Genomic DNA, 26,197 nt, shown 5'->3' with positions numbered 1-26,197 from the left:
ATCCACTCTACATGTGAGAAGAGAAGGGCGTGGGCTCTCTTGTGCATGGAGAGTTTACACAAGAAACTCTTTCTCGTATAAAGCAAGGGGCGCACAAAATGGATAAGGACATGGCGCATGGGATTAGTTATCCATTTAAATTCAAACACCCTTTGAATTTGAATGGCTAACAAATCATGTTTATCCAAATAATTGGTGCACAAGGGTGGGCATGGGATGCCTTCTGCGTGGGAGAAAATTCATGAGAAGTTGCTTCTTGTGAATTCAAATGGGTGCAGTGAAGTGAGGTGGCGCAGGGAGTTGAATTCATAAGGTGGTTTGATCATAATTGGACCAACCTAATCAAAATAGGTTAAGCACAATTAGACTAAGTTAAACCCAACTTAATTAGACTTATTTAGGCTCATTAAAATCTTAATCAAATCAAGAATTGACTAAGCCCAATCCTTGATCAAATTAGTGACCAAAACACCATAGCGATTAGGTCAACACTTAACCTAATCGGGTCAAACCCAACTGAATTCAATTCAATTGGACTTGATCCAAAAATAATTACTCAATCAAATTGAGTTAATTAATGATCAAATCATTAATTAAACCTCTCATAAATATTGAGTTCAAATTCGATGGGCAATCGGACATCAGAATTCATCGATATGAAACCCTGATCGAAAAGTTCCAAACCAGTAAGACTTTTGACCCCGGTACCCAAAATGTGTGGAACTCGTGATCAGAGAATCTTGATTCTCGATCACAAAATCTCAGACACTTAGGACTCTTCACCAGCCATCAGATCAGATAGGAACCTCTAATGTGTGTGACCCCGCAGGTTCGATCCTAAACCGGTAGCACAGGAACCAATTCCTGTCCTAATCGAAGTGACCATCTAACAATGGTACCCGACATCCAGATAGGTCGAATAGTCATAATCGCAACACTCAGAACCTACGTGAATATGGTTACCGTATAATTCATCCTTTTGACCCCTGTGTTTAGGACGACTCAGGGTTAAACTGTCAACCCTGATCAGATCATCCGAATCGTGCTCAACTCAAACAGTCCTGTGACTCCTCACTAGGACTACCCTGGCTAAGGTTTTGCTAAATTGAAACATGACTGTATACAGCTCCTGAATTGGAGTGGTCAATCCCATCTTGACACACGCACCAATAAGTCAAGTACTTGACTACACCCAGCATCCTTCCGTCACTGAATTAGAAATTCAGATAGTCCAGTGCCTAAGTGCAGTGAGTTGCTTGCAAGTCACCGTGGCGGTCTCAGATCAGAGGGACAGTTATACCCATATCCCATCGGAGCAAATCTTGATAGCAGAAATAGCTCTGGAATCGATCACGTTCAGTGCAAATGTACCCTTACATCTCACCTGTATGCCATACCAGTATCTCCACACTCCTTGGTTAAGAGGACAACCAATCCATATGGCACACAACGACCTATGCTTGATAAACGTTGTTGTCCTTGGTTAACAACGTATCATTTGGTCGCGAACAGGTTTAAGGGCTAAACGACAAATCCTCCTTTATCGAGTCTAAATAGTCCTAAGGACTTCACCACAACACAAGAGTTCATTAGAAGATGAAACAATTTGTGATGAAAGTATCAAAATAATTTTTATTTATTTATAATTTATATACTAATACAAGAAAGAGCACAACCGTCAACAGGCTGACGATTGACTTTGGGACACTATTCCCAACACATATTATTCCTTGTCTGATTAGTCTCTGTTAGAGATTTGATGGCATCTGCTATCTCTAAAACTCTTGCTTGACTTCTCACACGATAGATACTCTCACTAGAAATTGGATCTCTTGGATAACGATGGTTTCTTGAATGACTAGATTCTCTATCTATACTAACATCATCAGGAAGAAGCTCATTGTCTTGAGAATCACTACTATCTGACACATCTTGGGTGCTTGCCATCACCTCTTTATCAAGAGCAGTAGTGTCCCCAAATATTGTTATGAGCTCTTTATATTTGAGACAAATGGAAGTTTAAAATCTCTTCGCTTCTGAATGAATCTATAATAACAAATTTATATGTAAGACATACAAAATTGAATTAATTAAGTAAAAATATAGAAAATTACAAAAAAATATATAAAAAAAAAAAACAAATAGTTACAGTAATGTAACTTTCTCAGATATCATTAGGAGCTGTAGAGGTTTCTAAGACTGGATCCCATTCAAATTCAGTTGGTAACTTTTTCAAGTCAGTAAAAACTCTATAGTGCTTCCTCAATTGATTGAACTTGTTCTGAAATTGCTTCAACCGATACTTCTTTTCAGTTTTCATATAAAATTTGACACATATTTTCTTTCAAGATTCCTTTATAAATGTTGTGGTTGACCTATTTCTTTTCTGAACTTGCTCCATCATTAAATCTATAAATATATTTTTCTATTCTACTGTCCAATTTGCAGAAGATACTGCAGCATCTTCAAAACTAATGGATGGTGGAACTCTAAAACTTGTCACTATGCAATTAATAATCTTAAGTAATTATATAACCAATTACAATGATAAAAGTTACTTGATTTATACCAATTGCATAATAGTAAGTAACAAATTCAGCCTTTGGTGAAACTTTAAATCAAACTCAATCTAGATTTAGTCCTTGGTTAGTCTTATCGTATGGTCAATTATTACTTAGAAGCTTAGACTTACTTTTGTTTGGTGCCAAATGAGTTGCATGGAGAGATGATAGTATTCGACTTATTACAGAACCAACCTGTCACAATACAACATTAACATTTAGCGCTTCACACATATAAAATCTCACAAATATTTAAAGCTTAAGAACTAACACATAGGTCATACTAACCTCATCTCTTAATGTAGAACCAACATATCTAGATTATCAGAACTAATAGTTTGAAGATTATATATGACTTTAGAAAGGTGTGTAAAACCTAAATCAATCAGTATGTATATCTATATATTTTATTACTATATCAATGAGTTTGTTTTATTTGCATGAGCACATATGGAAAGCTTTTTCATCATTGCTTCTACAAAAAACAATAAATACGGTGGATTCTAGTTGTTAGATTGACATTATTCTTCTGAATGTATATTTTAATTAGAAACTCATACATATTTAGCATGAATATATAATGGCTTTGAAATGTGGATGAGCTTAGGTACAATATGATGAATTACCACTACACCTGGTGTGCAGCTCACATGCACATGAGCCTCTTGATATTGGTTGAATGTTCTAATGGAAAGCAAAGGAGAAGATTTAGATCTTCAAATAAAACTATTTATTGATAATGACCGGTAACAGGTGCACCATTTCATGCAAGTGGATGTATGCAAGGTCACGAAACAATTTTAATTTTGTAATTAAAACAAATAGAGTGAGTCAGATTTTTCTTCGAATAGTGAGAAAGCATGTTGTGCTCACCATCACAGACATAAAAGGGATCTACATCCATACTTCATCATTTGCTTGATTTTTCATGTCTAGAAGCAAATATAATAAAATCAAGCACGGAAAGCAACTTTCTAGCAACACAAAACCTCTTTGATGAAATTTGCAGCCAAAATAATGGAAATAAAAGCCAAAACTCTGCTAATTACCCACATGGCATGAAATCAAAATAGTAATCTCCAAACATTCTGTCAAAAATACAGTAGGAAATTGATTAACATGGTAATGTAGTAAATCATATTCTCATACCAAATAGACCACATCATTTCGTAGATGAAGAAAATAAAATTTTTCGTATACCTCTGCTTTGATCAAGCCTCTTCACTACAACAAACGACCCGTTCTATAGCTCAGGTCCCGTCGTCATCTGCCTATGCCAATGGCCACCATTGAATTCGCCGCTGGTTGTCGCTTATCTTTGGATTTCTAGTTCGATCGTGATCACATCGAGAGAGATAAGGAGGTCGAGGTGGAGGAGTAGGGGTCCTCGAACTTGGAGAACACTTGGGCGGCAGAGGTCGGATTCCCATCGATCGACGATGCTTGCTGGCCACACAGACAGAGAGCTAAAAGGAGGGGGAGGGGGAGAGCGGAGGGGTGAGTCGGAAAGAAGCAAAAGTAAATTTTAGAAAGCAAAAAAAAATTACTTTCCACGTAAAGCAAATATTTTTGATTTTTTGATTTTCACTTTTTACTTTTTAGATTGTTATCAAATGCTATTTTTTGATTTTTATTTTTTAAAAAATAAAAAATATTTTTTTAAAGGCTAATCAAACGTATTTTAAATTTATTTTAATATTTTTTTAAATATATTCAATAAAAAGTTTTTATAAAAAAATAAGATGAAAATAGCATTATGTAAAAGACTATATGAATATAGTCATTATATAAAAATTAATCGGACAAACAATACTATTTTAATATTAAAAAATTAATTTATATTAAAAAATATTTTTATAAATTTACTTATATTTCTATATAGATTTATCTCCAATCAAATATAATAATTTTTTTAATATTATTTTTTAAAATAATTTTTTTATTAATAAAATATAATAAATTTTATTTTTTTATAATAATTTTTTCAGATAAATGAACCTAAAAAATTGTCACATTATCCCACGCACCCCAACTAGGTTCTTAGTAAAACCATTCGTCGCACAACGACCTAAACCATCACAGAAATCTCAGCCGTCCAAACACGCGCTAGGGTTTTTTTTCCGTTCTTCGGCTTCGCTTGTTCTCATACCCCGGCCCGCCTTGCTTTCCTTCTGTTCGGCCTGCGCGCGAGGCGAGGGAGAAAGGGAAAGGAAACCTGCCGTAGCCGCCGTCGCCGTCTCCGCCGTCATGGTCGGTCTTTCCTGTCCCGACAAGATCATCCTAGTTTCTCCAATGTCTCGAGCTTCTTTGGATTGATTTCGGATCGATTGATCTTTCCATTTTTTTGGCGCAGTCGCTGATAGCGAACGAGGATTTCCAGCACATCCTTCGTGTTCTGAACACGAACGTAGATGGCAAGCAAAAGATCATGATCGCCCTTACCTCCATCAAGGGTATCGGCCGCCGATTCGCCAACATCGTCTGCAAGAAGGCCGACGTCGACATGAACAAGAGGTAAACCTCTCTCTCTTCTTCTCGGCGTGTGGTGTTACGATATCTTAAGGTCTGTAGGGTTCGGTTGAAGTCCAACCGATCCGTCTCCCTTTTTTTTTTATTTTCTTTTTCCTTTTCTCTTTTTCAATGAAAATGCTATTTCTGTCAAGTTTTGGAAATCGAAATCTGTCTCTTGGTCAGATTGCAGTGTTTTTTCCACCATCATCTGCTTTATGGAAACAAAAATCTGGCTTGCTGCTGTTTCGTATGATACATTGATGCTTCTTTTATTCTCGAAGTTCTTTGGCTCTGCTTTGTTATATATCTTGCTTTAATCTGGGTACCTTGGTTTTGTAATTTTCCGTAATTTGGATGTATTGGGAATTTAATTATCTTTTATATCTGAAGTTAGCAGTTTTAGACAGAAAAAATGTTCTTTTTTCTGCTTCGTTCTTGACAAGCAATGCCCTGGATGCAGCTACGTTACTGAATCCTGGTTCACCTTTTGTTCTTTTGTATTTATTTTTCACATATGAGTTGTATTTTTCTAGGGCTGGTGAGCTCTCAGCTGCTGAGCTTGAGAACCTCATGACGGTTGTTGCCAACCCTCGCCAGTTCAAGATCCCAGATTGGTTCTTGAACAGGAAGAAGGACTACAAGGATGGTCGGTACTCGCAGGTTGTCTCCAATGCTTTGGACATGAAGCTGAGAGATGATTTGGAGCGACTGAAGAAGATAAGGTTGATTACTCAGACAACTTATTTTCAGTGTTGCTTTTGCTTATAATCCATTTTTTTAATTTTCTGGTGCATGTTGATGTAATAGATCTTTGAATGTTACAATACATATAGCTTTTGTGGTATCTGTTTATATGCCTAGACAACAAATCTTTGGAAATGGTTGGATATTTTGGAATTGGTGACATGCCAAAAATTTAAGTTCAGATGCTACATTCTCGTCTTAGAAGTTGTGGCTTACAAGCACTATTTATATAGAGTTTGCTCTGTTTAGTCGATTCCATATATTTTTTTCTCCTTGTGTGTTTTTCAGTATGTGTTGTTAGAATCTTTAGCTGTTGTTTGATGCCCATTGAGACCTTTGTATTCACTTAGCGGTCCCAGCTTTGTGCTTGAAATTTATCTAATCACCCATGAATAAATTCTGGTAACTTTCTTTTTTACATGAATATTTGCATAGGTATCATCCCACATTTATCAACGAAAAAAACTTAAGTAATTGGTTGTTGCTGTTCATCAGGATGTGATGTTTACATTTGTCATGGATCCCTTTTTTTTAAAAAAATGCATATTTAACTTTTGTGATAATGGGAACATTCATTTTGAGGTTTTGGCCTGGATTTTGGTTGAGGAGTTAATTGATGGTGCCGCTGTGAGTTCTTTCTGGTTTTCTTTGGGGTAAGAAAAGTCTGTTGCTGACTAATCTGCACTTAATCTTTGTTATCCTAGGTCTGTGTCTATAGTTTCTTCAAAATCACAAACCAGTCTTTCTGAAGTCTTCAGAAATTTAACTATTAGAAAGAACCTTGACGTGAAACTGTAGAAAGGAATATTGCTACACATTTGAAATATAACATTGTAGAGGTTTTAATTCAACATTACATAGATGTTTAAGTCCCATAGATGCTTCTAAATACATTTTTTTTAAAAAAAAACTTTGTTATTTGCAAAAAAAAATGAATATTTTACAAGTCATCTTGGTCTTATGGTACATCCAAGCAAATCCTACAAGTATTCACAAAATCTCCCAACATAGTTGAGTTGCAACTTGACATTGTTGATATCCAATGTTTCTTGGTTTGTTCATGATGTTTTAATTGTTCAGCGTATGAGGAATCCTGGAAGTTGCATGTGAATGTAATTAATTGAGAGACAACAATTGCCTATTCAGTAAGATTGCTGGTTATTGTGGTGCATCAGTCTGCGATGTTACCTTTGTAATGGATCCCTTTTCTTCAAAAAAAAAAAAAAAAGAATAAAAAAGAGCTTATCCAACTTTTGTGATAAGGGATACATTCACTTTGGGATTTTGGCCTGGATTTTAGTTGAGGAGTTCCTTGATGATGGACCTGTGAGTTCTTCCTTTTTTCTTTTGGTTGAAAAAAGAAAAGCCTATTGTGGACTCATCTGTTCTTAATCTTTGTTATACTAGGTCTATGTCTACAGTTTCTCCTACGATCTATTCATAATCTTTGTTATGCTAGGTCTATGTCTACAGTTTATTCTAAATCACATACCTGTCTTTCTGAAATATTCATGAATTTAATTATTAGAAAGAACCTTGATATGAAACTGTAGAAACTAATAATGCTAAGCATTTGAAATATAATATTGTAGAAGTTTTTAATTCAAGATTCTAGAGATAGTAAGTCTCATGGGTACTTCTAAACACAATTTTAAAAACATTGTTATTTACAAGAAAAATAAATTCTTTTACAAGTCATCTTGATTTTATGGTACATCCAAGCAAATCCCACAAGTATTCATAAAATCTCCCAACATAGTTGAGTTACAAGTAGACATTTATATAAAATATTTCTTTCTTGTTCATGATGTTTTAAATGTTTTTGATTATGAGGAATCCTTGAAGTTGCATTTGAATGTAATTAATTGGAAAAGACAACAATTGCCTATGCAATAAGATAATACCATCATATTGGTCTTGTCAGGGTTTGGAAACTTGGTTATCCCATTTGTATTGGTCATCTTGATAATTAAAGCATTATTTAGTATGGATTTCTAGGTTGCCATTAAGAATGCCTCTATTAATAGTGCAATCGTTTCTCTGCTTCCTCACAAATTCCATCCATGTGGCTCATGTGACTTGTGCTAATCTTACTTTCTGTTTTCCTGCTTGATAGTCAGTTTTCTAAGCCATATAACATTGGATGTGACTTTTAACAAATTTTCAATGAATTAATATTTGATTGAAGACTGTTTGAGAATATGATGAAAGAAACATAGTGGAACTCTAAAAATCGGAAGAATTCTGAAATTTATAGTACTATAATGTGTTAATAATAAACATTAGCCATCATTTAGAGCATAACATGGTTTTGCTTGAAATATGCTGGATGCAAAGAACCTTGCAGCTTACATAAAATACTAGTGAACATAATGAAATAGTGAAAATTTGATTTTCTTATTATAATAGAAATTTGTATTTCAATTTTAGTCATACTATTAACAATGAATGAGATTTTTCCCAACATTTATTGGAAACCGACACTCAAATGCTTCAATATCTACTTGAAAATTATAAGATCAAAGTTAAGACTTGAGAAAATTCTTCATGAAATGATTTAACTCTATTTAGCAAACTCCCTCTCTTTTGACTTAAAAGAAGAGAAAAAAGAAAAAATGACCAAAAATGAGACTGGCCACTAATATACACTGCAAAGTTGCTCTGATGCTTGGTTTTGATCTGATTATTTTCATTTGAACAGGGTTTGGTTTTTACATAACTTCCAGCTAGGACATTTTTGTTTCGTTTGAAATTTAAAGTCATGTTATATATATATATATGTAAGATTAAAGTTAAGACTTGAGAAAATTCTTCATGAAATGATTTAACTCTATTTAGCAAACTCCCTCTCTTTTGACTTAAAAGAAGAGAAAAAAGAGAAAATGACCAAAAATGAGACTGGCCACTAATATACACTGCAAAGTTGCTCTGATGCTTGGTTTTGATCTGATTATTTTCATTTGAACAGGGTTTGGTTTTTACATAACTTCCAGCTAGGACATTTTTGTTTTGTTTGAAATTTAAAGTCATGTTATATATATATATATATATATATATATATATATATATATATATATATAAAATTTTATTTTATTTTTTTATTTTTTTTTGTGCCCTCCCCTCACCACCCCCCCTGTGTATATGCTAATGATGTCATGGTTTGACCTGTTATGTCTAATCCATTGTGCGGGCTTGGCCATTTAATGCGGGCCAGAAAAAAATCTTTAGCATATGTTGGTGAGCAGGGTGTGCCAGTTTCAGAGGGTTTTCTGTTTTATTGGAGGCAACTATAAAATTAACAGTTTGAACCATTTGTTTACCTTAGGAATTTTCCGGAGAGAGAGGAAATGTATGTGTATACATTACTTGAATGATAGAATCAACTGATTTTTCTTTTCTTCCTTTTTATTTTTTGTTTTTTCGTTGTTGGGAGGTGGCTGTAACAATATATTATGTGTGGAAGTATGTTTTGTGAAGATTAGTGGGCAAAAAGTGGTGATGGAATTAGTCTGTGGGTATTGATGACTGCACAAGGAGGGGACTAGACTTCAGATGGATTATCTGGCGGTGGTATCCCCTTATGTTGGTTTCCAGAAATATGAAATCTGGTGTTTGTATCCCTTGCATTGCCATACAGAAATATAAAATCTGCCATTGACTTTAGAGTTAGATGAGTGTAATACATGACTCAGAAGTTAGATTCTGCCCCATTCCGTGGTGGCAAGTTAATCATGAAATTAAGGTATTTGGTAAGATTTATCCAAAATGTCATTGCTACAATTGGCCAAGGTAAAGCAAAAGTCATGTTTGCCATTACAAAATATGTACAAGCTACAACTGGTGGTAGGTGCATTATCAACAGAGGACTGAGCGTGTTAAGAATTCTGGACTTGTTTGTTCTGGATAGCAAGGCTGTTGCGAAGCTCCGAGTAAATTGCCAAGGACGGGGGTTGTGAGGTGGTGGAATGAGAAAGAACAGTACAGTGGATGATAGCATGTGGTAGCTGGTGGCGGAAAGAGTGGTAGAATGACGTTGAAGTGGCTATTGCCAAGTATGTCAAAGTGTTGCACTGTGACATGTAGAGCTGTATCTGATCCAGCTCACACTGATGTGCATATTTCTGGACAAGCTAGACAGCTGAGTTGGTCAGTCTTGCTACCCTGAAGGGTTGGCCCTTCTCTGAGTTTTGTTGAGTACTCTCTGAACTTTGAATTGCAAATGATAGGGGCACTTGTTATCATTGTTGTTCCCTGTTCTCGGGAACTCTATTGGCACATCAACGTGGAAGCAATATCATAGGCATTTAATCAGGCATCAGCTAGGTACTGCAGGGCATCTGATATTCAAAAATTGGATATGTTTGTGCCCTGACTGGACTTTGATGTTTTTTGTTTCTGTTGAAGTCTTTGATCACTGTCTGGAAGCTAAGATACTTTTGTATCTCACATTGTTTTCTTGAAATGAACGGAAAGCTATTGGTCATTCAATCATCATTTTATGTTGGTTGTCTTTTTTTTTACTTTCATGTTATAGAATGCATTTATGAGACTCTGCTTAAACCAGTCGGCTGAATTTAATTAAAAAAACAAAGAAAAAGAGAAAAACAGAGTTCTTTTCGAGAATGCATGCCTATATACAAGATTTTTATGCACTAATTTTTCTACTGCAGGAACCACCGCGGTTTGAGGCACTACTGGGGTCTTCGAGTCCGTGGTCAGCACACAAAGACTACTGGCAGAAGGGGAAAGACTGTTGGTGTGTCAAAGAAACGATGAGCTTAGCCTTCTATTTCTGCTTTCGATGTTCTAATTTTGAACCTTGAGGTCTGGTAGTGAATTTTTTTTTTCCCATTATGCCTGGATGTGAAACTACTCATGGATATTTTTGGATAACAGTTTTGAATTTTGATAACTAAAATATTATCAATGTGCTTGCCGTGATAATGACAATTTGGTCAACTTTTGTTTTGGTTAGTGATCTTTTGGATGTGGGACATTTGGGTATGTTTGAGATGACTTGTTTATATATATATATATATATATATATATATATATATATATATATATATATATATATGTTTTTGTCACTTCCTATTGACACCATATCCGTTATGTTGCCTCATGCCAAAGCGAGAGGGAGGTCGTTGTATTTGTGGAACATCAGTATCTTCTACTGGGAAATGTGTTGATTAGCTTCAGGACAGACAAGCTTATTAGTGTTACTGCTGCTTGGTTCAATGCCATGTCACTCTTGAGATGTGAACAGCAAAGATTGTTTTATTGAAGAAGATTGGAATTGGAATCGTAGTGAAGGTATTGTATGCTTTGCCTGCAAGTGATGGCTGGGTTGCTTCACCATCCGTCACCTCCTTTGCATAACCACTTTGCTCTCTGGTGGGGTCTTTCTTGCAGCCAATCCTTCCAGTGAAACGACATCTTCGACCGATCTCCTTTCTTATGTACCCTGGCAGATTTGGTAGTCTTATAGTTTGTGGGATGATAGCATAGCTGTTTGTTTGGCTTCACGAGTCCTTGTCATTCTTTTGGCCTCAAGGGTATTTCTTCTCCTAGCTCCTTGCTATCCCCCATCCAGGTTGTGTTTAGATTAATTTCGGTGGATGTTTTCATCCCAACTCCTCTATGATTGATTCTGCTTCTTGCTTAAAACTTAGCTAGGGATCAGATTTTAGAGTGTCTTTGTCCTGGTTGATTACTAAACCAATTGAATAATGCGGTACTTAGCATGTGAAACCAGTCTCTCACAGATGAATGCCACCACTTCTGTCACAAGAGAGAGGGCCTATGAAACCAATGATGTGTCCAAGGGGTGCAAAAGATGGAACTGAAGAATGGTGCTGGACCTATACAATTCAAATTCAAGAGTTCTTTTCCTAATTAATATAAAAAAAAAATTATTTACCTAAATAATTTAGTTTTTAAGTTATTTATCAGAATGATGCAAAATGGGTAAAACGTCATTTTGAATGGCGTTTTATCATGGTCACGTCACCCCATTTTTTTCCACATAGACCACGTAAAAATAAAAAATAAAAACACTAAAAAATATGACGTTTTTAAAAACGTCGTTGGAATGGCGGCGTTTCTAAAAATGCCATATTTTTTGATATTTTTTCTCCAAAAAAAAAAAAATAAAAAATAAAAATAAATTTATAAAAAAATAAAAATTTTAATTTTGATAAAAATAAAAATTATCATTTAAAATTAGTATTTCCATTTCAAATTATCTTTTTAAAAAAATATCTGAAAAAAATTGGTGTAAAAAAATTAAAAATATCATTAAAAAAAGAATTGAAAAGAAATAAAAATTATAATTCTAAAATTATTTAAAAATTAATGTTTTAAAAAAATATCTCAAAAAAGATCTTAAAAAATAGCATAAAATAAAAAATACCATAAAATTATTTTTTCAAATTAATTTTTTTAAAAAATATCATTAAAGAAGAAAAAATAAGAAAAAAATAAAATCACCCCAAAAAAAAATGGTAAAAAATAAAAAAAAAAATAAATTTATAAAAAAATAAAAATTCTAATTTTGTAAAAATAAAAATTATCATTTAAAATTAGTATCTCCATTTTAAATTATCTTTTTAAAAAATATCTAAAAAATTTATGTAAAAAAAAATATTTCTTAAAATTATAATTCTAAACTTTAAAAAATAAAATTTTAATTTTAATTCAAATAAAAATCATCATTTCAAATTACAATCTCCTTTTCAAATTAATTCTTTTTAAAAAATATCATAAAAAAATAAAAATTATAATTTTAATAAATTTTAAAGAATAAAAATTTTAATTTTAATTTAAATAAAAAAATAATTTTAAATTATTTTATCCATTTAAAATTTATTTTTTAAAAAATATATCAAAAAATCTTAAAAAATTAAAAAAAAATTACCATAAAAAAAGAAAAAATGAGAGCCAAATAAAAATTATAATTTTGAATTTAAAAAAATAAAAATTTTAATTTTAATTCAAATAAAAATCATCATTTCAAATTACTTTCTCCATTTCAAATTTATTCTTTAAAAAAATATGTCAAAAAAATAAAAAAAAAAAAAGTGCCAGAGCAAAATATTTAAAAATTATGAAAAAAATAAAAATTATAATTTTTAATTTAAAAAAATAAAATTTTTAATTTTAATTAAAATAAAAAATACCATTTCAAATTATTTTTCTCATTTTAAATTATTTTTTTAAAATATTTTAAACAAAGAAGTAAAAAATGAGAAAAAATGAGGAAAAAATAAAAATTCAAATGTTAACTCAAATACAAAACATAAATTCAAATTATTTTTTTATTTAAAATTAATTTTTTAAAAAATATCCCAAAAAAATTATGGGGTTAAAAAAATAAAAAATATCATAAAAAAGAAAAATATCAAAAAAATAAAAAAAAATAAAAATTATAATTTTGAATTTAAAAAAATTAAAATTTTAATTCAAATTTTTTTTCAATACCGCACCGTAGTAGCTGTTTGTGCCCGTACCAGATCGAGATGTACCAGTGCGATTCGATTCATCTCATAATTAAATTATCTGATATACTATTATTATTTATATTATAATTTCTATAGTCCTTTTAGCATAACTTTTTTTCTTCTAATGTTTTGAAATATATTAGAGTATATGTAACCATATCTACAAAGCATAATATCCGATCATTTAAAAATAAATAATATAAAATAAAATAATAATTAATAATATTAAATAGAATAAAAATGTTAAGCGTACAAAAAATAGTACAATAAAAGTTTCAAAAATACTAAGTATAAATCTAAAAAAGACTAAGTCCCACAAAGACGTCGTGGTGCTCGTGGTCGCTTGGACCTTCTCAGAAAGTTCCTCAACGGCTGCTCCTGCTCCTGCTGTGATGGATCCTCCCCTATATCGGTGGAGGAGGTCTACTGGTCATGCTGCTCAGGAATAACGGATGCTGTCGGATCATCTACAGATTAAGCGCCCGCTCAACCCTCTCATCTGGATACACGGACGGGCCTGAAAAGAAAGTATTATACTCATGTGGCCAACTGATATCCGATGATGTCATCTGGGGATGTAGGAAGAAGAAGGCACTACCATCTGTGGATCAAAAGACGGTGGCATCTATGCAACATCTAGTGATGGCATCTGTGGAATATGCGGTGATGACATATGTGGAACATATGATGACGGCGTATATCTCATATCTGGTGCATCGGCTGCTCCATACCAAGGCGCACAGCTATATGGATCAACACCAATCGCCACCAATGTTCTGAAACTTTTCTCTCTATCTCATGCAGTATCCGAATCCGTTCGTCCTCATCAGTCGTAGATAAAGAACGACGAGCATCCAACACAAGACTCGACATAGAATCAGTCTACAAAATAAAAAATAAAACAGTCAATATACTATAAAATATAAAATAAAAATATAACACAAACAACATAAACTAATTTTCGTAGTCTTACCAAAAGACGCACAGCAGAACTCTCGCCCTCGTATCCGGAAACTGCATACCGAGGCTGTCTAATGACTCGCACTGTAATGCTAAAAAACCAAGCCATGTAGTCATCGGTATATGAACGACCTCTCAAAATGAGATCACCATGAACAATGTGATCTCGACGTGCATCCCAAATATCGATGTACTCTGCATGTCTGATACGCCAGTCAATACGAGCTCTCCCTCGTCGATCAATACGATGAAGTCCTGGCTGGTATCAAACTACTATAGGATACCCTAAATCTGACCAAACTACCGCAGGACATGATCGGAAAGATGCCACTCTACCACATCAAAATAAATAAGTGGCACCCTAGCAGTCCATATGTCATGTACAACTGTACACATCTGCGGCAATATATCCAATATCTAATCTGTATATAGCTCCCACAAAAATTGATAGAGTTAAAATAAAAAAATTAGTAAGCTAAAATTTTAATAGATTATGAATACTGTAAAATGATATTTGTAAAAATTCAAATTTATCCATCTATATATATCAACTAATGTATCCAACTAGCACCTATAAACCCGTGCCACTCTCATCGATACGTGATGAACGTTGAATGCAACGTTCCATCTGTTTCACAATCTATTCATGTTAAATAAATTTTATCGAATTTAAAATAGTAAGTTTTAAATAAAAAAATAATATTTTTATACCTATATCCCAATGGTCCGTCCAGCCTGAATGGAACATCAGGATCATGCTGCTCTGATGGCATCTCGAGCAACTATCGTCGTAATGGACTGATAGTCGGCATACGCTCCTATATCTAAATCTGTAAATTTAAAAAAAATCATACATGATATACCCAATGTTTGAAATATAATTGAATATTAAAAATAAAAATTTTTAATTCACATACCTGTAACAATACAAGTAACCACCAATCTCGCTCTGATCAGCATAAGAATCCCGACACATAGCTCTGTACAGGCAAGCTAGTACTGCACTGCCCCAACTGAGTCTACGAGCGAAGTTTAAATCCTCTAATAATGGCAAAAACATCAACTTCATCTTATTCGATGAAGTATCGGGTAACAGGACACCACCTAACAATCGCAGCATCGACCTCTAACATACTGCTGCACCATCTCTTCTGGTGCATCATCCGTAATATGAAAATATCGGTAACGATCATCCAAACACACAATCCTGAGTCGTGAATGATCGAAAAAGTATGCATCGGGCTCAAACCCTAGCAATCGCAAGCACAAAGCCTGCCACTCTGGAATGGTAAGCGTGGGATCAACTCCGGTAACTGGATCGCCATCAGTTGGTAGTCCAGTAAGGATGCTAACATCCTATAAAGTGATGGTCGCCTCACCAAATGGAAGATGAAATGTGTGTCTGTGGATGCCATCTCTCAAGCAAAGCAGTAATAAGACCAATGTTCATCTGTATACGACCGATCCGATATACTCCATAGAATCCAAGATATCGTAAATAATCCAGTACTCTATGTGGGATATCCTCTATCCTCCAGAAGTCAGCATCAGATCGTCGTAGATGAAGGTGTCTGGGCTCCTGCAATAAAATATAATAATTTGATAATGTATATGATTTTTTTAAAAAAAATAAATAGTAAATAGGATTGAAATGCTTACGCCACCATCTAAAATAGTCTGTGATCGATGGTGCTCCTGCAATGTAAGAATACTGCTATCTCAAGGATCGGGATACCACGGATCGTAAGCCATAATATGCTAATGAATCTAAAATAATGATATTATCATAAGTGTATTAAAAATTAAGAAATATGATATGATAGCCATTCATTTTATGAGAAATATATTTTAAACATAATATTGTCACACAATACAACTTAAACACAAAATTCAGTTCATCTCACAGAAATACATAAAACAATAATTAAAATACATCTTTAGAGCCTTTAATTTCTTCCACTGCTTGAAGTTGAAGTATGTTGAAGTATCTTAGGACAGCGGCGGTGGTCATGATCCTGTTCCTTACAAATACCACAGTGATTTTTACTTCTTATTTGTCTATCATCCATCTCATTTCGAAGTCTTATTGATTTTGGTCTATCTTTCTGCTTGGATCTCAAATGATGATGATCAGGAATACATTTGAACATACGTGTATGCATCCAATAATCTTCATATGGTAATGGATTAAAGTCACCACTTCAAGCATTCATATATGCTGTAATTGTATATGCATCATCCACAAAACCACTAAAATGTACAGCAATTTCTTGACACACAGCTAAAACGTGTGAACATGGATATTTGTACATGCTCCACTTTCCACAAGAACATTTTCTTTCAGCTAAAGTAATAGTATGAAAATTTTCTCCACCTCGTAACCCTGCACTTGCTCTCCTCGTAAGCACTTCATATATATCTCTTTGAAGGTTGAATGCTGTTACTTGGTGCTGGTTAGCTTTAACTTGATCTTCAGTAATCTTAATTGCAACATGAGTAGTAAAAAGATTATTTGGATTCTCCTCTACATATCTCAAAGCTTGGGCATGCCTCGTATTGAAGTATTTCACAAGACGATAAAATATCATTGGAACACAAGCTGTAATTAGCACATTTCTAGCTCCTCGTAAAACACTGTTAAAAACCTCCGACAAATTTGTAGTTAAAACATCATAGTGTAGGCCATCATCATGTGCCAACATCCACTTCTCCTTTTCTATCTCGGACAACCAGCTCCAAGCCTCTTCATTCACTATTCTGATCCTACTCATGATAAAGTTGAACTTGCGAACTTGATGAGTGCTTCCTGCTTGCCATACTACTCTTTTCAGCCGCATATTTTTAAAATGAGTGTTAAAATTACTACAGATATGTCTTAAGCAGTATCGATGATAGGCACGTGGTGGACTCCATCCAATAGACTCATCTGCGATGGTATTTAATATACCTGGATGCTTGTCAGAAATTAAGCATATTCCATTTCTATGTGTGACGATATATGTTCTGAGCTGGAAAAGAAACCAACTCCAACTTGTAGTCGTCTCCTCATCCACAATTGCATATGCTAATAGAAATATCACATTCTCTGCATCAATTCTTATTGCAATTAATATATTACCTTTAAACTTTCCATACAAATGCGTGCTATCAATGCTGATTATAGGACGGCAGTGCGTAAAATCCTGGATAGATGGTTTGAAAGCCCAGAAAATATAATTTAAAACACGGACATTGAAATTCACAGTTTGAAAAAAAACTCCATGAAACAACTGTACCGAGATTTGCATGTTGAAGTGCAGCCATATAATAGGATAATTTAGCATAAGACAGCTTTCATTCTCCATAAATATCAACCAATGCCTTCTGCTTTCCACACCATGCTTTTCTGTATGACACTGTATATTGAAATTGATCATTAACAGCTGCCACAATAGTTTTAACTTTGACACCGGGATCTTTCTCAACAATATGTCGGACGAGTATGCCAATCATCCTTCCACTGATATGTTTGTGGTCTCGACTCAACCCCGTAAACAAACAAGTGTGAGGACCCTCATATTTTGTGATTTGAAAATATCCATATTTTTTCAACAATGCAGCATGAAGCTTCCATTTATAATTTTGAGCATTATCTGATGATACGCATCGTACGGACTATAATTTCGAATGTGACTGAACTACATTATATGTCTGATGTTTCATAATGTGATAAAGATCAATAGCTCTCCTTACATAATTTTTATTCTCAAACATTAAACCTTTAGAAAATTCAATCATCGAGGAGTCCTAAAACTGATAGTCAGAGTTCAATCTTCGACCAGCACTAATACAACCACCATCATCTAAATTTATATCATTAAAAAATTATGAGGTTTCATGCAAACAAAATTGAGGTTCTCCCACATTAATATTAACCTGAACATCTTCATCATCATTCTCATCGTCACCATCATCATCATTACTGCTACTGTCCTCATCTATCCAACAGTCTTCATCTCTGCTTTTATCTGACTCAAAGCCTAGATTATCAGAATTTATTCCATCAACTACCCAGTCATCGTTTCTTATATGAGTGTCATCTCCCGTACTTACCACTACTTCTAGCAAAGGAGAAGTCACCATAGCAGAAGACACAGGAGAAGTCACCATAGGACTCTGAATAATTAGACAACTAGGACCGACAGTAGTAGAATATTGTTCTGTAAATACGGCCTCAACACTATCGATTTGCACCATAGGAGTTACGAAAGGTGAGGAAGGCCCAACATTATTGTCCGCTTGAGTTAAAAGCCGACTATAGTATCCAAAGCTTGGTACATCTTCTTTTCAATATATAATTCTAAAAATCGATATTCTGCATATTTCAAAGGAAAGGTTAGCATTTCTTCGACATCTTCATCGTCATCAATTGGAACTAAGATATAATTGCTCTGCATTAACTATCCCAGCAGATTAGGATATTTTTATTTCAATTTTATTTCATATTTTTCTTTGTCTACAGGAATACTGCTGTATAAATGGTCCAATAATTTTTGACGTGATAATGATAAAGATACTCTAATCATCTGATTTGCAGGGTGACTGTACTGCACACCAGTTTCATCATTCTGTGTCATGCCATCATAATACAATAATATACGAACTCGAGTACTGACCATTTTCTCGGAGAAACTTATGATAAAATAAAAATTAAAATATTTAGTATTACTAATTATTTTATCATTTCAAAAATTTACATGATAAATGCATCATATCATCAACAAATTGGTACAGATAGATCCTATCCCATTCGAAAATTACATTAATTCTATAGATTAATTACATTAATCAAATGACACGCAAAAGGGACCGAAAAAAATTTTGGTAGTATTTTTTCTTAGTTCTCCCCACATGACGAAAATGTGTGAGGAGAACTAAAGAAAAATACTGTCCGAAATTTCTCTCGAACTCTCCGTATATCATTTGAATAATGTAATTATCTATAAAATTAAATACAATTTCCAAACTGTCCAAACTGGACAATCAATTGACCAATATATATATATTTTATGATATCCATACAAAAATATATAATCAAATATATATTTTATATAGATATCGTAGAATATCTTACATTGGTCAACTGACAGGTCTATGTTTTCATGAAATGCAATATATTTTATAATTTTTAAATTATGATCGAATCGAATTTTAAAATAAATCTTAATCTAATGAGATAAAAATAAAAAATAAAAAATAATGAGATAAAAATAAAAATTAAAAAGACTGAAATAGAAGGTGCCGCAAGGCCACACGGGCCCACCGCCGGAGGGCCGTCGGGGCCTGCCGCTGCAGCCCACCGCGGCCCATCGTCGGGGGCCGTTGGGGGGCCGCCGTTGGGGCCTGCCGCGGGGAGCCGCCGTTGGGGCCCGCCACCTGCCACCGGCCGTCTGTCGCCGGCGACCAAGGAAAAAAAGGGAGAGAGAGAGGAAGAGGGAGAGAGAGAGAGGAAGAGGGAGAGGAGGGGGCCGGCCAAGGGAAGGGGAGGGCCGGGGCCCACCACCGGGGCCGCCTCCGGGGCGCGTCGGCCCACCGTCGGCCCTCTGTCACCGGCGGCCAAGGAAAAAGAGGGAGAGAGAGAGGAAGAGGGAGAGGAGGGGGCCGGCCAAGGGAAGGGGAGGGCCAGGGCCCACCGTCGGGGCTGCCGTCGGGGTGCGCCTGCCCGCCGCTGGCCCTCTATCGCCGGCGGCCAAGGAAAAAGAGGGAGAGAGAGAGAGGAAGAGGGAGAGGAGGGGGCCAGTCAAGGGAAGGGGAGGATCGGGGCCCGCCATCGGGGCGTGCCAGCCCGCCGCCGGCCCTCTGTCACCAACGGCCAAGGAAAAAGAGGGAGAGAGAGAGAGGAAGAGGGAGAGAGAGAGGAAGATGGAGAGGAGGGGGCCGGCCAAGGGAAGGGGAGGGCTGGGGCCCGCCGTCGGCCCTTTGTCGTCGCGGCCAAGGAAAAAGAGGGAGAGAGAGAGAGGAAGAGGGAGAGAGAGGAAGAGGAAAGAGAAAGGAGGGAGCTCACCATCGTCGGGAGGTCGCCGCCGTACCGTCGGAGAGGAGAAAACGTCGGAGATAGCCAGAGAAGAGGGAGAAGAAGGAGAGAGGGGTTTTTTTTTTTGGAATTTAACCTTGAAAAATGCCAAAAGGAATGGCATTTTCAAAAGCATAATTTTCTTTGGCGTTTTCAAAAACGTCATTCCCTTTGGTATTTTTCTCCAATTTTTTTTATAATTTTTATAATTTTTTTTATTTTTTATTACTTTTTTATGTGATTTTTTAATAAATAAAATTAATTTAAAATGGGCATAGTAATTTGAAATGAATTTTTATTTGAATAAATAAAATTTTTATTTGAAATGATTTTTTAATAAATAAAATTTTATTTTTTTATCATTTTTATTTGAATTATAATTAGCAATTTTAATTTTTAAACTTAAAATTATAATTTTTATTTTTAAATTAAAATTATAAATTTTATTTTTTTTAATTCAATTCTTTTCCCTTTTTTCTTTTTTATGGTGTTTTTTATTTTTTTTACACCAATTTTTTCTTTTTTCAGATATTTTTTAAAAAAATAATTTGAAATGGGAAAAATAATTTGAAATGATATTTTTTATTTTCATTAAAGTTAAAATTTTTATTTTTTTTTAAATTTTAATTTACAATATTTATTTTTTTCACATTTTTTCTTTTTTTCACTTTTCGTATGGCATTTTTTCTTTTATTTTTCTTGAATTTAAATTAAAATTTTAAATTTTTTATAACTTAAAATTATAATTTTTATTTTTTTCTCATTTTTACCATTTTTTATAAATTTTTTTTTGAGATTTTTTATTTGTTCAAATTTTTTTAAAAAAATTAATTTTAAATGAGAAAAGTAATTTGAAATGATGTCTTTTATTTTAATTAAAATTAAAAATTTTATTTATTTTAAATTTAAATTATAATTTTTATTTTTTTCTATTTTTTAAATTTTTATTTCTTTATGGCATTTTTATTTTTTTATTTTTTTAAAAACATCTTTTTTTAAAAAAATTAATTTGAAATGGGGAAACTAATTTGAAATGATGGTTTTAATTTGAATTAAATATAAATTTTAATTTTTTAAAATTTAAAATTTTAATTTTAATTTTTTTCATTTCTTTCTTTTTTTTTTTTATGGTATTCTTTATTTTTTAAATTTTTTGAGTTCTTTTAGATATTTTTTTAAAAAAATTAATTTTAAATGAATAAAATAATTTAAAATTATTTTTTATTTGAATTAGAATTAGAATTTTTATTTTTTAAAATTTATTCAAAATTATAATTTTTATTTTTTTCTCAATTTTTTCTTTTTTAATGATATTTTTTAAAAAAAATTAATTTGAAAAAATAATTTTATGATATTTTTTATTTTATGCTATTTTTTAAGATCTTTTTTGAGATATTTTTTTTAAAATATTAATTTTTAAATAATTTTAGAATTATAATTTTTATTTCTTTTCGAATCTTTTTTTAATGGTATTTTTAATTTTTTTACATCAATTTTTTTTCAAATATTTTTTTAAAAAGATAATTTGAAATGAAGATACTAATTTTAAATGATAATTTTTATTTTTATCAAAATTAAAATTTTTATTTTTTTATAAATTTAATTTTTTTATTTTTTTTATTTTTTTTGAAAAAAATTTAAAAAATATGACGTTTTTAGAAACACCATTTGGAATGGCGTTTTTAAAAACACCATATCTTTTAACGTTTTTATTTTTTATTTTTTTACGTGGTCAACGTAGAAAAAAATGGGGTGACAAAATACCATTCAAAATGATATTTTATCTATTTTATATTATTCTGATAAATAATCTAAAAACTAAATTATTTAAATAAATAATTTTTTTTATATATTAATTAAGAAAAAAACTCTCAAATTCAAGGCCCTCCGCATACCAAATTTGGACAGACATGAAAGTGGATGCCTTGTGGTGATTCACAGTACACGCAGCCTTGCAGAGTGAAAAGACAAAAACAATTCCAACGGATGTCTGATGGCATATTATTTTATTGCCACCTGCCACCCAGTAGCTCAAGTGGATCACTGAAAAGACAACTGAGTCTGCCACCCACAAGCTGCGTCCTCGACAAATTTCCATCCAACCGCATATTGGACGCCATGCCCCCTTTTCAAGGATCCATTTCATTTACGGGTAGCTGGTCCCTGTTTCACTTGACGAATACATCAGGGACGCTGGCTTAAGATCCTAATGTTGGCACTGGCTCGCATCCATCATTATAATATCTTGATTGAGACCCAATTACATGAGTTGGAGCCTTGTTACATTAATGCCCTCCATTAGCTTAAACTGCGCAAAACTTGATGTGGTGATGAACCTTCAAATCCATAAGGAGCTTTTACTTATGTGTCTGGTTGCGTGCCACTTACGTCCTAATCAAATGAAAAGGTTTCTTTATTATTTATCATTAAGTGTGATGTGGTGAAGAAGACCCTTGTGGATGCTAGGGCAAAATTTACCCCAAAGAACATTTGATGTCAGACTTGTTGCGCTTGTGGGATGTGATCGGAACCTTCTTTTGGCTAGTGCATTGTGATGCTCCTTCCATGACGACGTAAGGAAGGGCATTCACGGGACCACAACAGGCTGCTACTGCTGGCGGCGGCAAGGCAAAGGCAAAGGCAAAATGATGGGGGGGGGGGGGGAATTTCTTTTGTCCTCTTGGGCCTGATGGTGGTGGTGCCGGAGTTGGCAACAGGCAAGGCCACTCGTCCTAGCATTTGGGGCGAGAACAATTCCAGTAGTCCCCCTCCCTCTCCCCCCACTTGCCGCCCAAGAGTTGGAGATATGTCTCGTTCAAAGTGGGAGATTGTTCCGGAACCAAATAAAAGGGTGGGAAATTGTCGTCCCTTGTCTTATCCCATATGCTGTATCCTGCTGGTCATCCCATGAATGCGGTCATTTCTTTACAAGAAATCATGTGTACGTTTCACTTTGATGGGTGCAAATTTTAGAAGTAGGGTTATGTCATGCGCTGAGAAAAGTTGAGAAATCATGGCTCCCTTCCACACGCGATCGGAAACAAGATTCAGTCTTAGAGTATAAAAAAGTCATCGAGTGTCATTGCTTTGCCAAAATAACGAAGTGGATGGAATGTATTTTCTATGGGAATAATTGGATCATTCTAGATATCTGAAAATTGTTCATAGATACGCATGAGATTGCGCAACACAGGGATATGTCTGCTATTATTCATGGTGTCTAATATCGTATTACCATGACTATTTTCTCATAGTGATAAGAGTAATTGACTCCGTACTGGAATAGTGGGTACGTTTCATATTGAGCGGTCAATAGCATCATATCTTCGAAATCATTGCTAGAGTTAGAAATCAACTATGGTTTTAGTAAGTTATGGCCAAATCCATATATTGACAACGATACTTTAGACTCTATCCTTGATGAGGATTTATTGCTCCTTATCACAAGTAGGAGTAAGGATTGCTCCGATAACGAATCCGTATATAACAGTTTATCTGTATCAAAACATAGACGCTTCTGAGAAGGGGGTCCTGGTACCAAGCATTGATCTAATTTAACCAATTTTCTTTATTATCATTATTATTTACTAAAAATATAATAAAATGTTATTCAAAGCCGGTTTAATGCATGCATCAGATTAAATATAATTCAAGGTTTTGATGGGCTATAGATTGAATGGCATGGGTTTGATAGTGCAATGACTTTCCAAATTAATAATGGAAGATAAAGAAAAGTGGAGGGACTGTTATCGGTATAAATACTATACATAATAGAGGATTTCTCTATCCATTTTATCTATCAGGGATTAGTATGCTTATATATTTTTACATGCAGCAAGTTTGGTCCAAACTTGCTTCATTATGACTGTGACATAACTATCTAATAAAATAAGATATGGTAGATTAGATATCCAAGTTGATCTTGAGTTTCCATACTTGTCTAACAATCCTAACCTTCTCGGATCTACGTTGAGTTCTCACCAAACTTAAGCTTAGTTCATATGAGCAAGTGAAGAAGACCTAGGGATTGATTCATATCGGTTGATATAATAATCAAATTGAGATATTTTGAAACTAGACCCAAAGTTATTTTGTATCATAGTTTACTAGAATAGTCGGATCCTAAGGCTAATCTTGGGTGGTTGACTGGCTCTGCAAGCCCTAAGGGTGGCCGACTAGAATTAGGGTTTTCTAGGTGGCAAACTTCAAGGGTTTATCTTGGTAGGCTACTAACATTAAGAGACCATCATCATGGACTACAACATCCCTATGAACTTCTATGTTGGCGGCACAAGTGTCCTAAAGCTTCTATCATAAGGGCAGCCCCTTTTATTATAAATAAAGGAGGGGGACTGAAAGGTAGAGCAAAAAAAGTAAAAACTACAGTTGGTAAATACCTCAGCTAGAGAGATCTAAGAAAAGATGCTAATAACTATAGTGTACTGCTTAGATAAGAGAGATAGAGAAAGAAGAAAAAAGAGAAAGACTGAGATAAAGAGATGACTTCAAGTAATTATTGGAAGGCTTACCGAATGTATGTATTCTATCTGGTTCCTAAAGTTCCTCTACTCTTCTTTTTTATCTATTCTTTACATTGTTTTATCATCTTGGTAGATATACATCTATTTTATATGCATACAATCTGTGTATTCATAGTGATTTATTGAAAAAATGAGATCTTGTTCCATACTATTTACATTATTCTGTTGCATGATATTTGATTAATGTCCTTCAAAAATATTAGAGATTCGAAATAATTTAGCATGCCTATGCCATATAATAATATTATGCTTTTGCAAATGGCTATAAGGAAGTTGGGCTATATGCAATACATATCTAAGTTTGAGTTTAAAGCTTGACCTATTTGCTTATTTACAAGTTACCTAAACCACATGGGTCAATTGGCTGAATAAGGATATTACTTGTTGAGGTTTTGGATTTCACTTTTTTTTCCCCTTTTTTTCTTTACAAAATTTCTCTCAATTCATTTGGTTTATATAGTGTGCAATTTAGTAGAACAATAGATTTTTAAATTTGTGTTTGTGTAGTAATTGATTGCAAGTAAATAATTAATCTATTTCATACAAATTTTTATTTAGTGTGGGGCTAAAAGTAAGTTGAGCTGAGCCATCAAGTTTTAAGCTATATACTTTTGTCTTGTTAGATATGAAAAAATATTTGTGAAGCTGAAGGAGAGCTTGACTATTATGCATAAGTTTGACTTTTTTTTTTCTCTAAATAATATATATATATATATATATATAATATATATATATATATATATATATATATATATATATATATATATATATATATATGGTATGTATTTAAATATTAGTTGGATGCTTAAATCTGTATCTTTATCTAAATAAATTGAGATATAAAAATAAATCTAGACGAGTATTATCTAATCCATTTTCATCTCTATCTCCAGTCAAGAAGTAGAGATTCTATGTTCGAAATTTGGATGGTCGAGGAGCACAAGAAAAATGAGAATAAGAAAAGATACGTTGGATCTTCTATCAAAATTTTTCAAATAGAATAAATAGTCAAATGGATAATATATATTTTTTTAAAATAATAAAATAATATATTATAATAAATTTTTATATGATAATATTAATAATTTTAATATAATATCAATATTATATATAATATATAATATATCATCATATTATAATGATATTTAAAGAATACAATATATAATATAGTACTTATATAGTAATACTTGTATAACAACATCAATGTTTTAAATATAAATATTAATATTATTGTCTCAAAATATAATATTATAATATTATATCCGAATAATATATTAGTTTATTATATTAATAGGTATATATAATATTATAATATGCTCTATTGCTATC

General features: G+C 33.3%; 1 protein-coding gene across 1 annotated transcript; it reads left to right on the top strand.

The window, feature by feature from the left end:
- Positions 1–4,676: 4,676 nt before the first annotated feature.
- Positions 4,677–10,790, top strand: LOC105058722 (small ribosomal subunit protein uS13z/uS13y/uS13x). Its single transcript, XM_073250423.1, has 4 exons — positions 4,677–4,811; positions 4,915–5,075; positions 5,606–5,794; positions 10,487–10,790. The coding sequence occupies exons 1-4, from the start codon at positions 4,809–4,811 to the stop codon at positions 10,590–10,592; spliced, it is 459 nt and encodes a 152-aa protein (XP_073106524.1). The 5' UTR covers positions 4,677–4,808; the 3' UTR covers positions 10,593–10,790.
- Positions 10,791–26,197: the final 15,407 nt, after the last annotated feature.

Source organism: Elaeis guineensis, unplaced genomic scaffold, assembly GCF_000442705.2.
Source record: "Elaeis guineensis isolate ETL-2024a unplaced genomic scaffold, EG11 Super_Scaffold_31900, whole genome shotgun sequence".
Taxonomy (NCBI): Eukaryota; Viridiplantae; Streptophyta; class Magnoliopsida; order Arecales; family Arecaceae; genus Elaeis; species Elaeis guineensis.
Note: the sequence above shows the minus strand (reverse complement) of the source record. Positions and strands in the feature narration are given on the sequence as shown.